The 21,185-nt window shown below is 35.4% G+C and overlaps 1 protein-coding gene across 1 annotated transcript; it reads left to right on the top strand.

The window, feature by feature from the left end:
* The first annotated feature begins 2,129 nt into the window (after nt 1-2,129).
* Nucleotides 2,130-20,510, top strand: rybpa (RING1 and YY1 binding protein a). The gene is made up of 5 exons (XM_048177929.1): nt 2,130-2,290; nt 2,710-2,835; nt 10,311-10,931; nt 14,935-15,027; nt 19,227-20,510. The coding sequence occupies exons 1-5, from the start codon at nt 2,265-2,267 to the stop codon at nt 19,474-19,476; spliced, it is 1,116 nt and encodes a 371-aa protein (XP_048033886.1). The 5' UTR covers nt 2,130-2,264; the 3' UTR covers nt 19,477-20,510.
* Nucleotides 20,511-21,185: the final 675 nt, after the last annotated feature.

Genomic DNA, 21,185 nt, shown 5'->3' with positions numbered 1-21,185 from the left:
GGGTTACTGAGGTAATGATGTGATTTTAATGAATAATCATGAATTTACTTAGAAAAAAAAAAAACATTGCAGCAAAAAAGCACAGATGGATATTTATGGGAATGGCAAAATGAATGGACTTTTTTCTCATTTTATTATTCACATCCCAAGTACACTTTCATAGAAGGCCTTGAGGGACATGACAAGATAGGTGGTGTCAAATGAAAAAAACAAAATAATTTCTAATATAAAGATAAAATGTATGTCATGTTTTTAAACATTATTAAAGAAGACATTTCAATTAATACAAAAAGCTTTTAAAAATATATTTTGGTGACCCAAAAGATAAAATACACTGAAAAAGGTCAGAGGGACTCAAATCATACTGGTTTCGTGGAATGACTCATATGCACTATTAAAAAGTTTTATTATTAAAAAAAAATCACAGTGGCAGTATTTTTCAAGCTAATTGTGCACTCATGTGCGATACTGTCCATTTACACCTTACAACTATTACCTTTACAACCAACATTTCTCTTTTTAATTGTGTCTTCTCTTCTCCATTACACCTAAACAGTGTAAATTGCTCCTCTGTGATCCAACAAATAGAGTTTATACACACACACACACACACACACACACACACACACACACACACACACACACACACACACACACACACACAAATACATACATTAAAACACATAAACTATGGGCTGAAGTGTCTTTGTGAGATATTTGAAATTCTTATATTGCTCACATTTGTATCCCTAACTGGACCCATGGGCACATGAAAGTACCCACTGAAATTACAAAAGAGTGAGAAAGCAAATTTGAAGTGGGTGGATTAAACTTGTGTGTTTTCTTTAAAACTGCAAATGACATCTGAATTCTCATAAAGTGCTACAGAAGAGTGTGTGGATCTGATTCTGAGGTTTTGCTGTCATTTTATAATCTACTACATATTTTTTTCCTTAGAAAATTATAACAATTATGCCTAAGTGAAAAGTTGAATCACAAAAATAAGTTGTGCAAAACTTGATGATCATGATTTAATATGATCCAAAGAGCATCTGATCTTTTGTGCAAAGTCACAAGATCAATGACAAATTTACAAATTTACAATGACAAATTTACAATTTACAAATTTACTTACTTAATAGTAAATTTACAATTTACAATTTACTAAGTTAAATACTAATTTAACTAAGTAACAAATTTACTAAGTTAAATATTTATTTTTTCAATTTAAATTAAAATCTCTTCTTCTTTTTTTCTGCAGATAAACTAGACTGGGAGACCAGCAAACCATCTTAGGCAGGTTTAAGTTATATATATATATATATATATATATATATATATATCACTGCCTTCCAAAAGTTTGGAAACGCCCTAGAAAAGTGGGGTTTTGGACATTGCATCCTTTTTAATTTGTGATAATTTTGCACTGATAAGGGACAACACAAACTACAAAAACATTTTTATTACATAAACAGTTTATACATAGAAAAAAACGTAAATTTTCGATTCAAAATATCCAGCATTAGCAGCTATCTGACCTAAACTGGGTTCTGATTGGTTCATTGTATTCTAAACTTAATTGGCAATCAATTGTTGAAGCTATTAAGGTGTGCTGACCCAAACATCTTTTGCAAACCTGGGCCAAGTTTAAACCAGTAACCAGCATCACAGCTGGCAAAGGGGCATGACTGACTTTGACATGTATATATTGCCATTATTATGTAATCAAAATGAAAATTATTATTGCTGGTCTTCAATGATAATGTCAAGTTACTTTAATGTATTTGCACCAAAAAATGAGAAGGATTTATGCTGATATCGTCCAAAACCACACTTTGCCAGGGGTGTTTCCAAACTTTTGGAGGGCATATATATATATATATAGGTTTAATAATAGGTTTAATAATACATAGGTTTAAAATACATTTTGATGCCCATTTTTTATATTTTTCAGTGTGGCTTTATTTGAACTTAACTGTATATCTCGGTATATCCTATAAAACATACCATCATTTATTTATCACGCTTTATTTTTTGTTATTCATAGTTTTCAAATGAGCACAAATTGTATTTATAAAACATTTAGACTTTTAAACGTGCGCAAGCTGTGATTGGCCAAGGGCGGGGTCACGTGACGGACCGACGCCTCGCGCTGCAGCGGTCAGCGAGTGCAAGTGTGCGATAACAGCAGCAGCGGCTCTGTCTGGAGCTCACACTGTACATTACAGAAGCCCCCTCCTCTGGAAGACGGTGTTTCTCCCATTATGGGCGACAAGAAAAGCCCATCCAGGTATAGAAACATCCCATCTGCTCTGTGTTTTTGTAAAGCATCTCGCGCGTTCGTGTACACTGAAGAATTGCCGCGTATCGCGGTTGAAGTCTACTTATTTTTCCTGGTCGGATTTAACGGAAAAAAGCGCAGCCATGGCGGATACGGAGCCTTGCCTGACTCCCGGTATCCAGCTTTAGACAAAGGGAATTTAGGAAACGCCTCCTCTCTTCTTTTTCCTTCGCCTTTTTTCACCAGATAAAGCCTGTTTACCCTTTAAACATGCCAGATCGTCAAATTGCAAGTGTTATTGTGTGATTGTAAAGGACAGGCTCTTCCTCCACAGCACGCAGAATTAAGTGCATATGATGACACTTGCACTAATTAGGGTGCAGCGTGCTATTTAAATACCCTAACCATTTCCTCTTTAAATCTTGCAGGCCAAAAAGACAAGCCAAGCCCTCTGCAGACAACGGATTTTGGGACTGTAGCGTCTGCACCTTCAAAAACAGTGCAGAGGCATTCAAATGCAGTATATGTGATGTGCGGAAAGGTACATCTACAAGGTAAAGTGACACACTGCAGCTCACAGCCATCATAAACACATTGCACATGCATGCAGTGAGGATGTCAAAATTGATATTGTGACTTGTTGATGTGGATTGTGTCTTTATCCATGCTGACGTCATTTGATTCCTGTAGAATTTCAATGACACTCTAGGACAGGCGGCAGGATCCGGCTGGTATGGATGAATCCTGGTCCCATTATTTGATCCTGTAGGAAATGAAAAATGGCATTAAACGTCTATGGTTTGTTAGTGCGACGTTGTTTTGTTATGCACTCTGATACTGTGCAAAATATGAAACGCTCTTCTGTTTTTTGCAGCTTGATGTATGGCTGTGGTCACTAATGCACTGATGCTATCACATTGATGACGTTATGTGTTCGAGTTTAGGGTACGGTTGGCGCCTATGGCTTGATGTAGGAAAGGGATCTGTTTGTAAAATTAAAAATCAGATATATAGGCCCATGTTGAAGAAGAATGCATTTAAAAAATTTGGAGTTGATAATCAGTATGTGTGCAATTGTTTTGCAAAGCAAAGCACAGATGGCAGTGTATAATTATGTTTCAGATGTCCCAATAGTGGATAATGAGATACAGTGGGGATATTTCTGACACTATTTCTAGGTCACTAATCAAATAAGCAAAAAACTCCTCTGTACAAAATATCAGATGCTTCCACTCAAACATTAGGTTCTTGCTGGACAACTCTCAAAAACATTATGAAATTTTTTAAATTCAACTTACAATTTTATTCTAATAATTCTAATGAAAAAAAAATGGTCTCAGATGTTTAAAACCCCAATGTATTTGCAAAGTATTCATATTTTTTCAAAAGGACTGCTCTTGAAATTGACCGATCATGAAAGAAACACCATATCCTTTTAAAGGGATAGTTCACCCAAAAATGAAAATTTGATGTTTATCTGCTTACCCCCAGTGCATCCAAGATGTAGGTGACTTTGTTTCTTCAGTAGAACACAAATGATGATTTTTAACTCTAACTGTTGCAGTCTGTCAGTCTTATAATGCGTGTCAATGGGAACTCCATCTATAAGAGTCAAAAAAACATGCACAGACAAATCCAAATTAAACCCTGCGGCTCGTGACGACACATTGATGCCCAAAGACACGAAACGATCGTTTTGTGTGAGAAACCAAACAGTATTTATATCATTTTTTTACCTCTAATACACCACTATGTCCAAATGCCCTGCACATCCGGTTAGTGAGGTCTGATCGCTCTCTGACAGCTGAAGTGATCTCTCGCACTCATTGAAGCAAAGCGCAAGAGATCACTTCCATCATCAGAGCGCGTTTTTTGACCTCACACACCGGATGCTCAAGGCAGTTGGACATAGTGGTGTATTAGAGGTGAAAAATGAGATGAATACTGTTTGGTTTCTCGCACAAACTGATCGTTTCGTATCTTTGGGCATCAGTGTGTCGTCACGAGCCGCAGGGTTTAATTTGGATTTGTCTGTGCATGTTTTTTTGACTCTTATAGATGGAGTTCCCATTGACACGCATTATAAGACTGACAGACTGCAACAGTTAGAGTTAAAAATCATCATTTGTGTTCTACTGAAGAAACAAAGTCACCTACATAAGCAGATAAACATCAAATTTTCATTTTTGGGTGAACTATCCTTTTAAGTTTTGCTCCATTACCTGTTTTCAGCCAAATATTCCAGTGGGATGAATGTGGCTAGTGCACTCTGGCTCTGTCGCAGGTGTTTATATCTCTGCCAAAGTGACAGTCTTTTCATGTATTGTGCACGGTGTGAAGTACGCTGGCATCTTATCTCGGCATAAATTGCATGCTTGAATGTTGATTTTTCTAGCTTTGTTGAAGCTACAGGATCAGTCTGTGCTCTCTTGTAGAGAGGTTGTTTGATGAGGCCGGGTTTATTGCTGACTTGAGTGAGTGTCATCTACACCAGAGTAGCAACAGCTGAGGGAATCAGCAGGGTACCACTAAATTTCTCAGACGATACCGATAGCCGATTATTAAGAATGGCATTTGCCGATACTGATAGTTTGGTTTTCTTTAGGAACAAAATCTCTCCCAACTAATGCTGTAAACTATACAGAGAACCCTCTCATTTGGTAGATTACTATAATATTAGAGGTTAAAATGAACGACAGAGCCCAAACTATTGTATTCAACTGCTATTTATTTTTAGATATAATAATTACACTAAAATAAATACTAAAATGTTTGTACACTACATAGTTGCACATAAGGTAGTTTTCATAAACGCTTGTCTTCATGATAAACTAACAAACTGTAAACATTGGATAACTTTCCTGAGGTAAATGCAACTTTATGTGACACTGGCTATGTTTACATGCACCAATTTTCATCAATCCGAATGAATTGAATCCGATTGCAGATCTGTTTATATGTACTCTAAGCATTGTAATCTGATTGAAATATGTGTTTTATATACATTCCAATTAAAACTTTTGTGCACGTGCTCTGCATGTGACGTCATATCAATCGCACTTGCGGAGACAACCATGGACGTGACACCACCAGAGCTCATCGTTATTTTTGCCCTGTTGGCATACACATTCATAAATCAGCAATGGTTTTACAACTAAAGACGTGAACGTCTTTGCACTTTGCAACATTGCACTGCACATGTGCCCCAGAGACTTCTGAATACGATTGAGAAAGTAGTCAGATTCAAGCGTTTACATAGTCATTTTTTGCTGTTGGATTGCATTAGAAAAGGAATAAACTACTCCTTCTAATCTGATCGAAATTTAATTCGGATTGAGCTCAATCGGATCGATTAAGGTGTTTACATTTATGTTTTTCAATCCGATTGAGCCGTCAATCCGATTACAAATGGATTATTTGGGTGCATGTAAACGTAGCCATTGTTTACGAGCTGTTTTATTAAAGTCGTTCCGTGGTTGAAACGCTGAGCAATTACATGAGACGTGACACATTTCTGTACTGTATCTCTCAACATACCTTCTGATGTTCATGCATGTTTTTTTGTGGTATAACTTATATTAAAGAGGAAGAGATGACTCGCGCTAAAGCGATCTGTCACGTCACATTTAAGAGCATCAAAACACCATTTAATGTTTGAATTTTGTGATAAAATGGACAGAAATTGGAAGCTGAGACTTTTTCAAACCGTGGACCTGTCAACCCTGGCTTGAACTACGCGTGATTCATAGGGTCGAATATAGTCCGCTTTAATGTCACTATATTTATAATGCGTTATTGTCGCATTAACTTAGACAGCCCTAGATTCTACACAAGACATTTTCTTAACACACAGTATATGAGTTGCAGTCTGAAACATTTACACTTAGTTTTGATTGACAGGATATAATTGGCCCTGCATTGGTGCATCCCTAGTACCACACAAACAAACCCGCACAGAAACCCAGTATCGTGCTGTAGAGTGGACCACACACCTATAATAATGCAAAAAATGGTCAAAGTAGTTTTTCAGTTGTCATGAATATTTACTGTGACTATATTTCACTCTTTTGTTCAGAGAAGTAGTGTTTCTAGAATACACCCCTGACTCATTTAAGCCCAGAATTGATCTGTCAATGCTCTCTGCTGTGCCATTATGATGTAGTATTGAGAATTTTGAGACATGACATTCCATGTGTTGGAATTATTTATATTGAATTATAAAGATACATCAGCCAAGTAATTGCCATTTGAGAGTATCTGCATTGGTCAATAACCATGTCATTTTTCCAAACAGAAGTAGTTGCTCCCCCTCCCATCAGTTCTATAATGACAGCCTTTAACAATAGACAATACACATTTTCTAATATTTTGAAATATTTTAACGTTTTTTTAATTATTACACTACAGGTCAAAAGTTTGGGGTCAGTAAGATTTCATAAAAATGTTTTTGAAAGCAGTTTCTTATGGCCACCAAATCTGCATTAATTTGATTAAAAGCAGTAAAACAGTCGATTGTATTTATATTGTAATATATTTTAAAATGTAATTTATTCCTGTGATGCAAAGCTGAATTTTCAGTTTTCAGTGTCACATGATCCTTCTACGGAAGAGGATTAGGGCCAAGCAATAATAAAAAAATAAAACCATCTCGAGATTAAAGTTGTTAAATTACGAGAAAAAACTCGTTAAATTTCGAGAAAAAAGTCGAAATAAAATGTTGAGAATAAACTCATTAAATTATGAGAATAAAGGCGTTAAATTATGAGAACAAATTAATAATTTAACGAATTTGTTCTCGTAATTTAACAACTTTTTTTCTCATAATTTAATGAGTTTATTCTCAACATTTTATCTCGACCTTTTTCTCGAAATTTAACGAGTTTTTTTCTTGTAATTTAACGAGTTTATTCTCAACATTTTATCTCGACCTTTTTCTCGAAATTTAACGAGTTTTTTTCTTGTAATTTAACGAGTTTATTCTCAACATTTTATCTCGACCTTTTTCTCGAAATTTAACAAGTTTATTCTTAACATTTTATCTCGACCTTTTTCTTGAAATTTAACGAGTTTTTTTCTTGTAATTTAACGAGTTTATTCTCAACATTTTATCTCGACCTTTTTCTCGAAATTTAACGAGTTTTTTTCTTGTAATTTAACAAGTTTATTCTCAACATTTTATCTCGACCTTTTTCTCGAAATTTAACGAGTTTTTTTCTTGTAATTTAACGAGTTTATTCTCAACATTTTATCTCGACCTTTTTCTCGAAATTTAACGAGTTTTTTTCTTGTAATTTAACGAGTTTATTCTCAACATTTTATCTCGACCTTTTTCTTGAAATTGAATGAGTTTATTCTTAACATTTTATCTCGACCTTTTTCTTGAAATTTAACGAGTTTTTTTCTCGAAATTTAACAAGTTTATTCTTAACATTTTATCTCGACCTTTTTCTTGAAATTTAACGAGTTTTTTTCTTGTAATTTAACGAGTTTATTCTCAACATTTTATCTCGACCTTTTTCTCGAAATTTAACGAGTTTTTTTCTTGTAATTTAACGAGTTTATTCTCAACATTTTATCTCGACCTTTTTCTTGAAATTGAATGAGTTTATTCTCAACATTTTATCTCGACCTTTTTCTTGAAATTTAACGAGTTTTTTCTCGAAATTTAACAAGTTTATTCTTAACATTTTATCGCGACCTTTTTCTTGAAATTTAACGAGTTTTTTTCTTGTAATTTAACGAGTTTATTCTCAACATTTTATCTCGACCTTTTTCTCGAAATTTAACAAGTTTTTTTCTTGTAATTTGAGTTTATTCTCAACATTTTATCTCGACCTTTTTCTTGAAATTGAATGAGTTTATTCTCAACATTTTATCTCGACCTTTTTCTTGAAATTTAACGAGTTTTTTTCTTGTAATTTAACGAGTTTATTCTCAACATTTTATCTCGACCTTTTTCTCGAAATTTAACAAGTTTTTTTCTTGTAATTTAACGAGTTTATTCTCAACATTTTATCTCGACCTTTTTCTCGAAATTTAACGAGTTTTTTTTCTTGTAATTTAACGAGTTTATTCTCAACATTTTATCTCGACCTTTTTCTCGAAATTTAACAAGTTTTTTTCTTGTAATTTGAGTTTATTCTCAACATTTTATCTCGACCTTTTTCTCGAAATTTAACAAGTTTTTTTCTTGTAATTTAACGAGTTTATTCTCAACATTTTATCTCGACCTTTTTCTTGAAATTTAACGAGTTTTTTTCTTGTAATTTAACGAGTTTATTCTCAACATTTTATCTCGACCTTTTTCTCGAAATTTAACAAGTTTTTTTCTTGTAATTTAACGAGTTTATTCTCAACATTTTATCTCGACCTTTTTCTCGAAATTTAACGAGTTTTTTTTCTTGTAATTTAACGAGTTTATTCTCAACATTTTATCTCGACCTTTTTCTCGAAATTTAACGAGTTTTTTTCTTGTAATTTAACGAGTTTATTCTCAACATTTTATCTCGACCTTTTTCTTGAAATTTAACGAGTTTTTTTCTCGAAATTTAACGAGTTTATTCTCAACATTTTATCTCGACCTTTTTCTCGAAATTTAACGAGTTTTTTTTCTTGTAATTTAACGAGTTTATTCTCAACATTTTATCTCGACCTTTTTCTCGAAATTTAACGAGTTTTTTTCTTGTAATTTAACGAGTTTATTCTCAACATTTTATCTCGACCTTTTTCTCGAAATTTAACGAGTTTTTTTCTTGTAATTTAACGAGTTTATTCTCAACATTTTATCTCGACCTTTTTCTTGAAATTTAACGAGTTTTTTTCTCGAAATTTAACGAGTTTATTCTTAACATTTTATCTCGACCTTTTTCTTGAAATTTAACGAGTTTTTTTCTTGTAATTTAACGAGTTTATTCTCAACATTTTATCTCGACCTTTTTCTCGAAATTTAACGAGTTTTTTCTTGTAATTTAACGAGTTTATTCTCAACATTTTATCTCGACCTTTTTCTCGAAATTTAACAACTTTAATCTCGAGATGGTTTTATTTATTTTTTATTATTGCTTGGCCCTAATCCTCTTCCGTATCCTTCAGAAATCATTCTGATAGCTGATGCTCAAACATTTCTTATTATTATCAATGTTGAAAACAGTTGTGCTGCTTCATATTTTATTGGAAACCACATTTTTTTTCAGCATTCTTTGATGAATATAAAGTTTAAAAGAACAGCATTTCTTTAGTCTCCAACGATTTAATGCATCTTTGTAATAAAGGTAATTAGTCCTTTCAAAAAATATCTTGCAGACCCTAAACTTTTAAACAGTGGTGTCATTTTGATTTGTTTAACATTTTTTGAGGGTTTATAATTCCCATAAGCCCTTTTAATAGTTTTCATGATTTTGGTTTTGGTTAGTTCACCCAAAAATCATTTACTCACCCTTACGTTGTTTCAAACCTGTAAGACTTTCGTTCATCTTCAGAACACAAATGAAGATATTTTAATGAAATCTGAGAGATTTCTGTCCCTCCACTGACAGCTGCGCAACTACCACTTCGACGCGTCAAAAAGTTCAGAAAGAGATCGTAAAAATGTGAATTGAGCGGTTTAGTCCAAAATTTTGAATGATGAACAGATTGAATTTAAGCTTATCTTAAACATATCTTCATTTGTGTTTCGAAGATGAACGAAAGTCTTAGGGGTTTAGAACGACATGAAAGTGAGTAATTAATGACAGAATTTTTGCATTTTGTGTCCAAAATGTACTGTACATTTTAGGATGAATGCAGGTAAAATGGGACATGTAAGCTTTTGTATTTAATATTTCTTCATTTTGCTCAGTGTATTATAGCGGCGATCTTTAGTATTTGAAACGGTGTTGTGTGAGGGTCGTCTGGCAGCATATTTTAAAACACCAGTGACAAATTAGCAGAAACTGTCCCACTTTACCTGAGGTCACCCTGTCCTGCTCTCTATATATTGGCATCACTACTTGGCAAAGCACTTGATTTCTGGTAACATCATCTCTTCCAGAAAACCAAGGATAAACTCTCAACTCGTGGCTCAGCAGGTCGCTCAACAGTACGCCGCCCCACCCCCAGCCAAGAAAGAAAGAAGGGAAAGGACAGACAGAGACCTGCCTGACGACGACCACTTCGACATGGACAACTCCGACTCAGATAGACTCAGCAGTCTCCACCCTGACTCCGATCATCCTGAGAGATTAAGTCTGGACGGAGGTCAGCTGGACCGTGGACATTCTCATAAAGATCGGAGACAGGAACGTGGGCTGGACAAACCGCAATCGCTCGATACAGACAGGGGGCCTGAGCGAGCAGGACTGACCTCCAACCTGCTGCAGCAGCAACAGCAACAGCAACAGCAACAGCAGCAGCAGCAGCAGCAGCAGCAGCACAACAGAATAGACCGAGAGCACACGGACAGAGCAATTCTGGAAAAACTTCAGCCTCACAGAGAGCACATGGATAAAGATCACCCACACACGGCAAGCTCTGGGATGCAGCCGGCAGAGAGGATGGGTGCAGAGAGAGAAGAACTCAAAAAAGGAAAAATAGAGAGAGCCATGATGGAGAAACACAAAGAGAGGCATAAAAGCCTCACGCCCAGTAAAAAACCAACTGCAAAGAAGATGAAGTGAGTGGTTGTTATGCAACCATGGTCTTTTATGGTCTTGGTTTGATCCAATCAGATAATTGGTATTAGGGCTGTCAAAGTTAACAAACACATGCAATTAATACATCATGTGAATTTCTTTGAAATCTGTTGACGCTTGTTGTCAATTTTACATTATAGAGTGCAACAGTCGGGTTCCAGAAGTAAAAATCCCATTCATTTTCTCCATAGGGGAATTGATTTTTGACGATAACTTATAAACCGTTAAAGACACAACGACTACTGTGAGCTACACGTTTGTTAATCGATGGTGTATTTGTTGAAGCCATCAGCCTGCATTATTTCAACTTATTTTTAAATAATCATGTTTTAAGGTAGGGTAGGCAATTTCGGAGAGGTTAGCAATAAAGCGTGTGATCCCACTCTTCCTTCAGAGCGTCTCCAAAGCCACGCCTCCTCCAAAACACATGAACACGCACAGCCAGAGCAGAGTCTGCAAAGCGTTAAAGGTGCAATATGTAAGAATTTTACAGTAAAATATCCAAAAACCACTAGGCCAGTGTTATATATTGTGTTCACTACACCTACAACATCCCAAATATTTCCAACTATTTGTAAATCGTGAGAAAATTGCAATTTTAACCAAGGCTGCGGGACGTGTGAGGAGTCGCCTGTCAATGGCGTCATACCCGCGTTACCCTCGGTTTCCGGTTTTATTTTGTAGAAACCATAAAACGCCAAAGACGCTTTAATATTTACATGTTTTAATAGACAAGGGAACAACTGTTTAGATATATTTATATTAATATTTTCTCCATCATACAATACGTTTTAAAATGAATTGCATGACATTTATCAACACAATCCATCCAGCATTTAATATGATATTGTAAAATCGATCTATCTTACTGCAGTGTGTAACAGTGTCTCACAGCAGTCACCGAGCGAACGCACAGAGTAACGTTATAACATCATTTTCAACACTCTCAAATGTATCTAATATGATAAACAGAGCTGCGTTTCCTCATACTCATGACCGGAAAAGCGGAAGCGGCGCCGGCGACTGTGTCATAATAAAAGTCCCGCTACTCGTGAGGAGTGTGTTGATCAATCGCTCCAGCTCCTCGTTCAGCTCCACAACACTCGCTCCTGCTCTGCTTCATACTACAGTAACGTTAGTAATCACATCCATGAACATGATTTCTTCCTGAGTCCTATCCTGATTATTTCCACCGGCCGTTTAGGTGGACATGTCCCAAGATTCTGCGCTCAAACTTGCCATCATCAAGCTACGCCTTTGTTTTGAATAGGCCTCTAGCGACCTCTAGTGGACAGAAAATATTACATATTGCAGCTTTAAATTACCTCATGTCTCAAAGCACATAACATTACAATAATAATGAATGTAAACAACTTAGAGAGCTCTTACATGTACCACCTGACTGCTGCAGATTAATTTTGCCATTGATAGTGTTGCCAGAAAACGCATAAATCTGAGTCTGAGGACGTGAACAGCTCCGGGTAGAATGTCACGGGTTGCCATCTTGTAATTACAGTTATGACATGGCATGAACGCAGCATAAGCTTGCTGATTTGGTTCAGAAGGAACTGTAAAAGGCGGCTGCTGTTTGTTAGCGGTGCTCGGTGACTGTCTGTGTATAACTCTGCATGGCCTTATGGAAAGAGCTGATGTCATGTGATGTCTGCGAGAGCAGGGTGCGTGGAAGTATAGAAATACATATGTTGACAGACAGGTAGGACATTCGGACTGAATGCAATGATTGGACGAACATTTTTTTGGTTCCGAGACTTCCACAGTTTTTTAATATTTAGATCACTTTTGTTATTTATTGCTATCAGGATATGAACCAGTTTCAACCAGAATAACATGAAAATGAAAAAATTGCCTACCCTACATTTAACAGAGTAATTCCTGGTGAAAAACGACATTACCAACGATTCTGCAGATAATCTCCATCCATCATAGAAATAAAACAAGCAAACGGCGCCAAAAGAACACTTTAGCGCCCATCCACTCCCGTGAAGTGACATAAAGATGTATGACGGATGATGTAATCGAATTCGAAGTAGATTTCACTACTTAAATGCTCAAATTAAAATCATTTTTGCTTGTCAAGTCAGGTCACCTTTATTTATATAGCGTGTTATACAATCCAGCTTTACAGGGTTAAAGGATTAGTTTACTTCAGAATTAAAATTTCCTGATAATTTACTCACCCCCATATCATTAAAGACGTTTGTCTTTTTTTCTTCAGTCAGAAAGAAATGAAGGTTTTTGATGGAAAACATTCCAGGATTTTTCTCCATATAGTGGACTTCACTGGGGTTCAACGGGTTGAAGGTCCAAATGTCAGTTTCAGTGCAGCTTCAAAGAGCTCTACATGATCCCAGACGAGGAATACGAGTCTTACCTAGAGAAACCATCTGACATTTTTTAAAAGAAATAAAAATGTATATATTTTTTAACCACAAATGTTCATCTTTCATTGCTCTTGCGATTATGTAATCATATTGGAAAGGTCACATGTGACGTAGGTGGAAGTACCAAGCAAGTGTTTAGAACAAGCGACCTTTACAAAAAAAGGTAAAACAACGATGTCAGACGATTTTGAAGCTGGAGGAGAAAATGAGTGCTTTTTTCGCCCTACCGTGGTACTTCCGTCTACGTCACGCATGACCTTTCCAACGTGATTACGTAATGCGTGGTGCATCTCAGAGCAGTGCAAGATGAGCATTTGTGGGTTTTTTTTTTTTAGAAAATGAGCGATGGTTTCTCTAGATAAGACTCTTATTCCTCGTCTGGGATCATGTAGAGCTCTTTGAAGCTGCACTGAAACTGACATTTGGACCTTCAACCCGTTGAACCCCAGTGAAGTCCACTATATGGAGAAAAATCCTGGAATGTTTTCATCAAAAACCCTAATTTCTTTTCGACTGAAGAAAGAAAGACATGAACATCTTGGATGACATGGGGTAAGTAAATGATTAGGAAATTTTAATTCTGAAGTGAACAATTCCTTTAACAGGAAAATGATTCAATGATGCAAACGGAGTTAATTTCTTCTGTACAGCAGCTCTAAAAGAAAATCGTGTCATTGTTCAGCTGAAGTCAGTTCAGTGTTTATTCAGTTTCGTAAAGATCATCAATTATTAAATGAGCTAATTTCATTTATAAAGCAGTTCTGCAGGAAACAGTGATGTCATCTTCCAGCTCCAATAGTGTCAGCGCAGTCAAATCATTGTTGAATATTAAGTGTCCCCAACTAAACAAGCCAGAGGTGAGAGTTGCAAGAAACCCAAACTCCCATCAGGTGACAAAATGGAGGAAAAAACAAACAAACAAAAAAACCATGCTCAGTCGGGAGAAACCGTGCTCAGTCGGGGTCCAGTTCCCCTCTGGCTTGTAGCTCTTTCCTTCATTAAAGCTGTTAAGTACATGGTCTTGTTCCTTGTTCCTCTTTTTATTCTATTTTCAAGTACTTTTTTGCTTCAAATCAAAGTTTGTAATGTTGTGATTCACCTCATAGCTGGTTGGTTAGGTTCATGGCTTATAACTTAAAAAAAAAAAAAAAAAAAATCCACATGGGAAAAATGCTTCCGGATCCAAGGCCGCTGCAAAAGTGGGCGGACGCTGTTGCACTCTATAAACGGTTTCATTCTGTTTTGTCTTCTTTCTATTCAGGGCTGATTGAAACAGGAGCAGTTCAAGTATTGTACAAAAATATTCATTTTTTGGACACTTGACTTAATAATGAACTGAAATGGTGCATCTGCTAAGCTTAAATGAGACAAGCACCCATTTTTGTGAAGTCGCTCATTTGTAAGTCCCTATGGATGAAAGCGTCTGCTAAATGAATACATGTAAATGTTAATGAGAGCACCAGTGGAGTACTGCAGGCCAGCTACAAAAACTGATTTACACTTGAATGATTAAGCCTATAAAGTGTGGGTAAAATTGCATGCTAATAGTTTGTTACTAATTGGCATATTGTAACATTCACAGGCCCAAACTCATTCAGAAAGGTCCAGCTGGGGAAAGTAATGGCATGAAGGCTGGCAAGTCTGTCACGAAGAATAACAAATCTATAATTTCACGGTAAGTAAAAAAAAAAAAATCATAATACGTAAAAAAAGATCTGTTGTTACTTCCATTACACTGTGACTTTAAGGTGGGCTTTTTACCTGCATTAGAGTATTCTTGATTCCTACTAAAAACTTCACATTCAATTTATACAGTTACTGCTTTGAGTTAAGAGGAAATCCAATGAGTGGCTAATGGTATTTTCCGTTGCAATGTAGACGGCTAAAACTGGATTATCATATATGCTGAATAATATACACAGCTTACTCATATAGCCATATTAGTGGCCTAGAAAAAGCTGTTTTACTTGTGCATAAGAGAGCCCAACCCTTATAATAGCTGTCATCACATGACCAGCTAAATAATACTCTTTATCCTCTTATTAAAAGACAGAGTAAATTAATGATTGGTTACAAAAGCATTTACTTTTGCATGATGCTTCAACACACTTTGGAATGGCTGCCATATTTTTTTTGGAAAGACTTTTTTCTTTTTCTCTCAGAATGATGAAGTTAATGCAAATACTGCATCCGCTGCCAAAACGCTTCAGACATTACTTGTCTCACATCTATAAACGTCGCTAACTTGCTTTATATTTTAATGGATAGTTCAATCTGAAAATGAAAATTCTATCATTAATTACCCTTATGTCATTCCAAACCCCTAAGACTTTGATTCATCTTCAAAACATAAATTCAAAATATCTTTCATGAAACCTTCGACCAAAACTTTGACACTTCAAAAATGTATAAAGACTATAAAATGAATCCACATGAATTAGAAACTATCAATAAACATTGATCAAAACATATATAGAGAGCACAAAAATATTGTAAATATAAGCTCAAACGCACTTGCTTGATGCGAGAGAACAAACCTCATTGGTTTACAGTATTTCTTTAAAGGTGCCCTAGAATTAAAAATTGAATTTATCTTGGCATAGTTTAATAACAAGAGTTCAGTACATGGAAATGACATACAGTGAGTCTCAAACTCCATTGTTTCCTCCTCCTTGTGTAAATCTCATTTGTTTAAAAGACCTCCGAAGAACAGGCGAATCTCAACATAACACCGACTGTTACGTAACAGTCGGGATCATTAATATGTACGACCCCCAATATTTGCATATGCCAGCCCATGTTCAAGGCATTAGACAAGGGCAGCCAGTATTAACGTCTGGATCTGTGCACAGCTGAATCATCAGACTAGGTAAGCAAGCAAGAACAATAGCGAAAAATGGCAGATGGAGCAATAATAACTGACATGATCCATGATATCATGATATTTTTAGTGATATTTGTGAAATTGTCTTTCTAAATGTTTCGTTAGCATGTTGCTAATGTACTGTTAAATGTGGTTAAAGTTACCATCGTTTATTACTGTATTCATGGAGACAAGAGCCGTCGTTATTTTAATTTTTAAACACTTGCAGTCTGTATAATTCATAAACAAAACTTCATTCTTTATAAATCTCTCCAACAGTGTGTAATGTTAGCTGTTAGCCGCGGAGCACTATCAAACTCATTCAGAATCAAATGTAAACATCCAAATAAATACCATACTTACGCGATTAGACATGCTGCATGACGAACACTTTGTAAAGATCCATTTTGGAGGGTTATATTAGCTGTGTGAACTTTGTTTATACTGGTTAAGGCAAGCGCGAGCTCCGTGGGCAGGGAGCTGGTGATTTAAAGGGGCCGCGCAGCCTGAATCGGCGCATATTTAATGATGCCCAAAAAAATTAATAAAAAAAAAATCTATGGGGTATTTTGAGCTGAAACTTCACAGACACATTCAGGGGACACCTTAGACTTTATATTACATCTTTTAAAAAGACGTTCTTCGGCATTCGCCTTTAAATGTGAATGAAAACCTAAAATAAATCTGTTCATTTGTGATTGTGATTCATATGGATTACTTACTAATGTTTTATTGTACTGTTTGAAAGTTTCAGTTGTGTGAACTTTTAATGGAGGGACAAAATCTTTCAGATTTCATTCAAATATCTTCATTGGTGTTTCGAAATGAACAAAAGTCTCAGCTTTGGAACCAGTGTTATTTTAGTTTCACAAATATACTTTGCTGTGTTTTTTTATTTATTTATTTATTTTTTTCATTTATATTATATATTATTATATTTATTAATATAATTATTATACTTATTATATTTTACTATTAGTTATTAGTTATTTTATTACTTCAAGTTAAACATTAAATGAGAAATGATACCTTGACAACCAGCTGAAAAAATAAGTAGATTTTTTTTCCCTTTTATTTCAGTTAATGTTTATTTCAAGTAATGTAAATGATTTTTATTGTTTTAATCTTATTAAACGATAATCAGTGTTGGGTTATTTACTCTAAAAAAAAAAAAAAAAAAAAAGTAATTAATTACTAGCTATTAATTACATCTTTAACAGTGTAATTACTGTACTATATACGCTCTCGAAAAAAAGTATTGCATTACTTATTACTGATTAGTTTGTAAATCGAACCATTATTTATACAGCAGCACTGTCCATGAATAAGGCCATAGAGCTATTACAAGATTCCTTTCAGGTATTGCAATCCTCATTGTTAAACTTAAAATTGGTTTAAATACTAAAAAAAAAAAAAATATATGCTCTTTACTCGCTCTCATACTAAAATTGCAGTTCCACCTATTTTAACCTTGGAAGGGGACTGTAGAAAGAGTAAACGGCTATAAAAACCTGGGCATATGGCTTGATGAAAGGTTGGGTTTTAATATTCATATTGAAAATCTCCTAAAAAAGCTCAGACCTAAATTAGGGGTTTCTTTTTCGTTTAAAGAAATCTTTTCCCTTTTGAAGCCAAAAAGAGAATCATCCAAAGTTCTCTCTGTGCTGGATTATGGTGATGTGATCTATATGCATGCAAACCTATCCTCACTAAAAAAATTAGTGTATATATCATGCTGCAATACGATTTGTGACTAGTGCTCCTTACACGTACCCATCATTATACCTTGTTAAACTGGTTGTTTGGCCCTCCTTGTATCAGAGGAGAAAAATTCATATGCTGCTGTTTACTAAGGCTCTATTAGGTAAATTGCCTTTCATATATCTGTAGTCTTTTATCATACTGTACTTATGAAACTAGATCGTCTTCAAAATTACTTTTAACTGTGCCTAGATCGTATTCTGAGTTTAGCAAAAATGCCTATTTCGTCTTATCTCCTAGGCTATACAGTACAATGAAATGCAGAGTATTTTGATGCTTATAGTGCTCCCATCTTTAAATATTCTTAGAAACCTTTTGGAGTCTTATTTGAAAGAATCATGTTCATGTTTTACTTAACATATATATATATGTATGTGTGTGTGTATATATATATATATATATATATATATATATATATATATATATATATATATATATATATATATATATATATATATATATATATATATATATATATATATATATATATATATATATATATATATATATATATATATATAAATTTATTTATAAATATTATTAAGAATTGTAGTTATGAGTGCTGGACAGGACTTTGTTTTTCTTCTTGTATTTCTTGTTTTGTGTGTCTTTGTTTTTTTTTTTTGTTGTTTGTTTATTTTAGAAGAGATTTATATCTCAATGGGATCATTCCTGGTAAAATGATAGATAGATAGATAGATAGATAGATAGATAGATAGATAGATAGATAGATAGATAGATAGATAGATAGATAGATAGATAGATAGATAGATAGATAGATAGATATGAACAATACAAGGATAGACATGAAACCTAAGTCTTTAAAGTAAGAAGTTTACATTAAAAACATACATTTTAACATTACAGATGTTAAATCCTCTATTGTTTTACATAGTATTGTTCTATAGCCTATACAGTATTTAATGCACTTACATCAGAAGTAACTGTAATTAAATTACAGAAAAGTAATCCCTTACTTTTTCAAAGGGAAAATTAATTATATTACAGTAATTAATTAGTTAGTTAGTAATGCATTACACCCAACACTGAAGATAATGAACCTGTTTGGAACAACATGAGGATGAGTAAATGATAACAGAATTTATATTATGGTGAATTTATATTATGGTGCCCTTTAATATTCTTTGCGCAATGAACACTACCATACTGTATACATGTAATATATTATACATATATAAATATATTATATGTCTAACTCCTCCTTGCACTGTTTCTCTGTTGCACTTCAGACCTAAACTGAAGAACATAGACCGGAGCTCGGCTCAGCAGCTCGCTATAACAGTGGGCAATGTGACTGTCATCATCACAGACTTTAAGGAGAAGACTCGCTCCTCCTCCACCTCCTCCTCCACGGTCACCTCCAGTGCTGGCTCTGAGCAGCAGCACCTGAGCTCCAGCTCGGAGAGCACGGACAAGGGGTCGTCCCGCGCCTCCACGCCCAGAAGGGACCACTCCTCTGGGCATAATGAGACCCTGTGAAGGGGAAGAGATTCGGACACCGCAATCTCACTGGACGAGGCCTGGAGCTCCCACACTCGTAACTGTACATGGAAGACGGATCTTTCCAACCCATTCAGACAATGTCCATCTTGACAAACCGGCAGAAACGTACCTGTCGAAAACCCTCGTGGAGCACCCTGTAGATTGATGTGTTGATGTTCACGTGAGTCACTGTCACGCCGAGACCCACTGTATATTCTATGCCCTCCTCCTACCAGATATAATCCATGTTTGTGCACCATGGAAATCAGCGCTCCCAAGTTTGCATTATTATTGTTCATTGTCATTAAATCGTGCAGACGGCTGTTTTGACTTTGTGTTTAGAACGTAGAATCGTTTATGCTAAATGTACAGTATCTGAGCTCATTTCTCCATCTTTCAGACAGCTCCGAGTCAACGATCTGTCGCCGCAGCTGTTTGTAGAACATGAGTTCACGACAATAAGATCACGCTAGACCACCGTGTACAGGGAGATTTGTTCCCCTATTATTTCATATGACAAACTCTTGTGTGTTTACATGGTGGAAACACAAACTGTGATTATGTGAGTTTACAGTATTATAAATGCAAGGCCAACTTTGAAATCCATACGGTGTACCATGTAGACATGTTTTGTGGTTCACAAGATGATAAGAGAGTATTTAGAATATTGTTCTTTATCTTTCTCTGTTTTTAGACTTTAAACCTTTGCATATTTCTTGTAAAATTATATCGAGATTCACAGGACTGTCTATTATTCAACTTCATGGCAAGGAAACTCAGGAAAGAGAAACTGGCAGTTGTTGGAATATGAAGCAGCTTATCTATTTGTGAGATTTCATACAGTATATTTACAGTTTACCAAGATCGCTACTGAAAATTGATCACTGATTAATACTCCCAATATAGCATTGTGTTGTAAAAATCGGCTTCTTATCGCCCATAAGGACGTTTTGCACAGGTTTACACGCTCATTCTGACCTTTGTTAAAAATCTAGAAGCTTATGAAGCAAATAAAAACCTTCTTAAACTCATTAAGGTCTCCAAACATTTTGGGCATTTTGAGGTGATCATTTACATTTTCCATATTATATTCTTGTATTGTAACCAATGTTTACGGTGCTAAAGTCAGCATGAAATGGAAATGTACTCTATTTTCTATGTGCTTATTATTGATCTTGTTGTGAAGGATTTATCTGTGCATATGTTTCATTTATACACACCGATCAGGCATAACATTATGAGCTCTGACAGGTGAAGTGAATAACACTGATTATCTCTTCATCACGGCACCTGGTAGTGGGTGGATATATTAGGCAGCAAGTGAACATTTTGTCCTCAAAGTTGATGTGTTAGAAGCGGAAAAATGGGCAAGCGTAAGGATTTGAGAGAGTTTGACAAGGACCAAATTGTGATGGCTAGATGACTGGGTCAGAGCATCTCCAAAACTGCAGCTCTTGTTGGGTGTTCCCGGTCTGCAGTGGTCAGTATCTATCAAAAGTGCTCCAAGGAAGGAACAGTGGTGAACTGGCGACAGGGTCATGGGCGGTTAAGGCTCATTGATGCACGTGGGGAGTGAAGGCTGGCCCGTGTGGTCCGATCCAACAGACGAGCTACTGTAGCTCAAATTGCTCAAGAAGTTAATGCTGGTTCTGATAGAAAGGTGTCAGAATACACAGTGCATCAGTTTGTTGCATATGGAGCTGCAT

The sequence above is a fragment of the Megalobrama amblycephala genome, linkage group LG24, assembly GCF_018812025.1.
Source record: "Megalobrama amblycephala isolate DHTTF-2021 linkage group LG24, ASM1881202v1, whole genome shotgun sequence".
NCBI classification, from domain to species: domain Eukaryota; kingdom Metazoa; phylum Chordata; class Actinopteri; order Cypriniformes; family Xenocyprididae; genus Megalobrama; species Megalobrama amblycephala.
The sequence above is the reverse complement of the archived record's forward strand: the minus strand, read 5'-3'. Positions and strand labels throughout refer to the sequence as shown.

Bases quoted from the DNA above. Each gene is read 5' to 3' on its own strand.
- rybpa (XM_048177929.1), top strand. From the start codon at position 2,265: ATGGGCGACAAGAAAAGCCCATCCAG. The intron at 10,932-14,934 runs GTGAGTGGTTGT...TAACATTCACAG, and splicing joins CCAACTGCAAAGAAGATGAA to GCCCAAACTCATTCAGAAAG. The intron at 15,028-19,226 runs GTAAGTAAAAAA...GTTGCACTTCAG, and splicing joins AACAAATCTATAATTTCACG to ACCTAAACTGAAGAACATAG.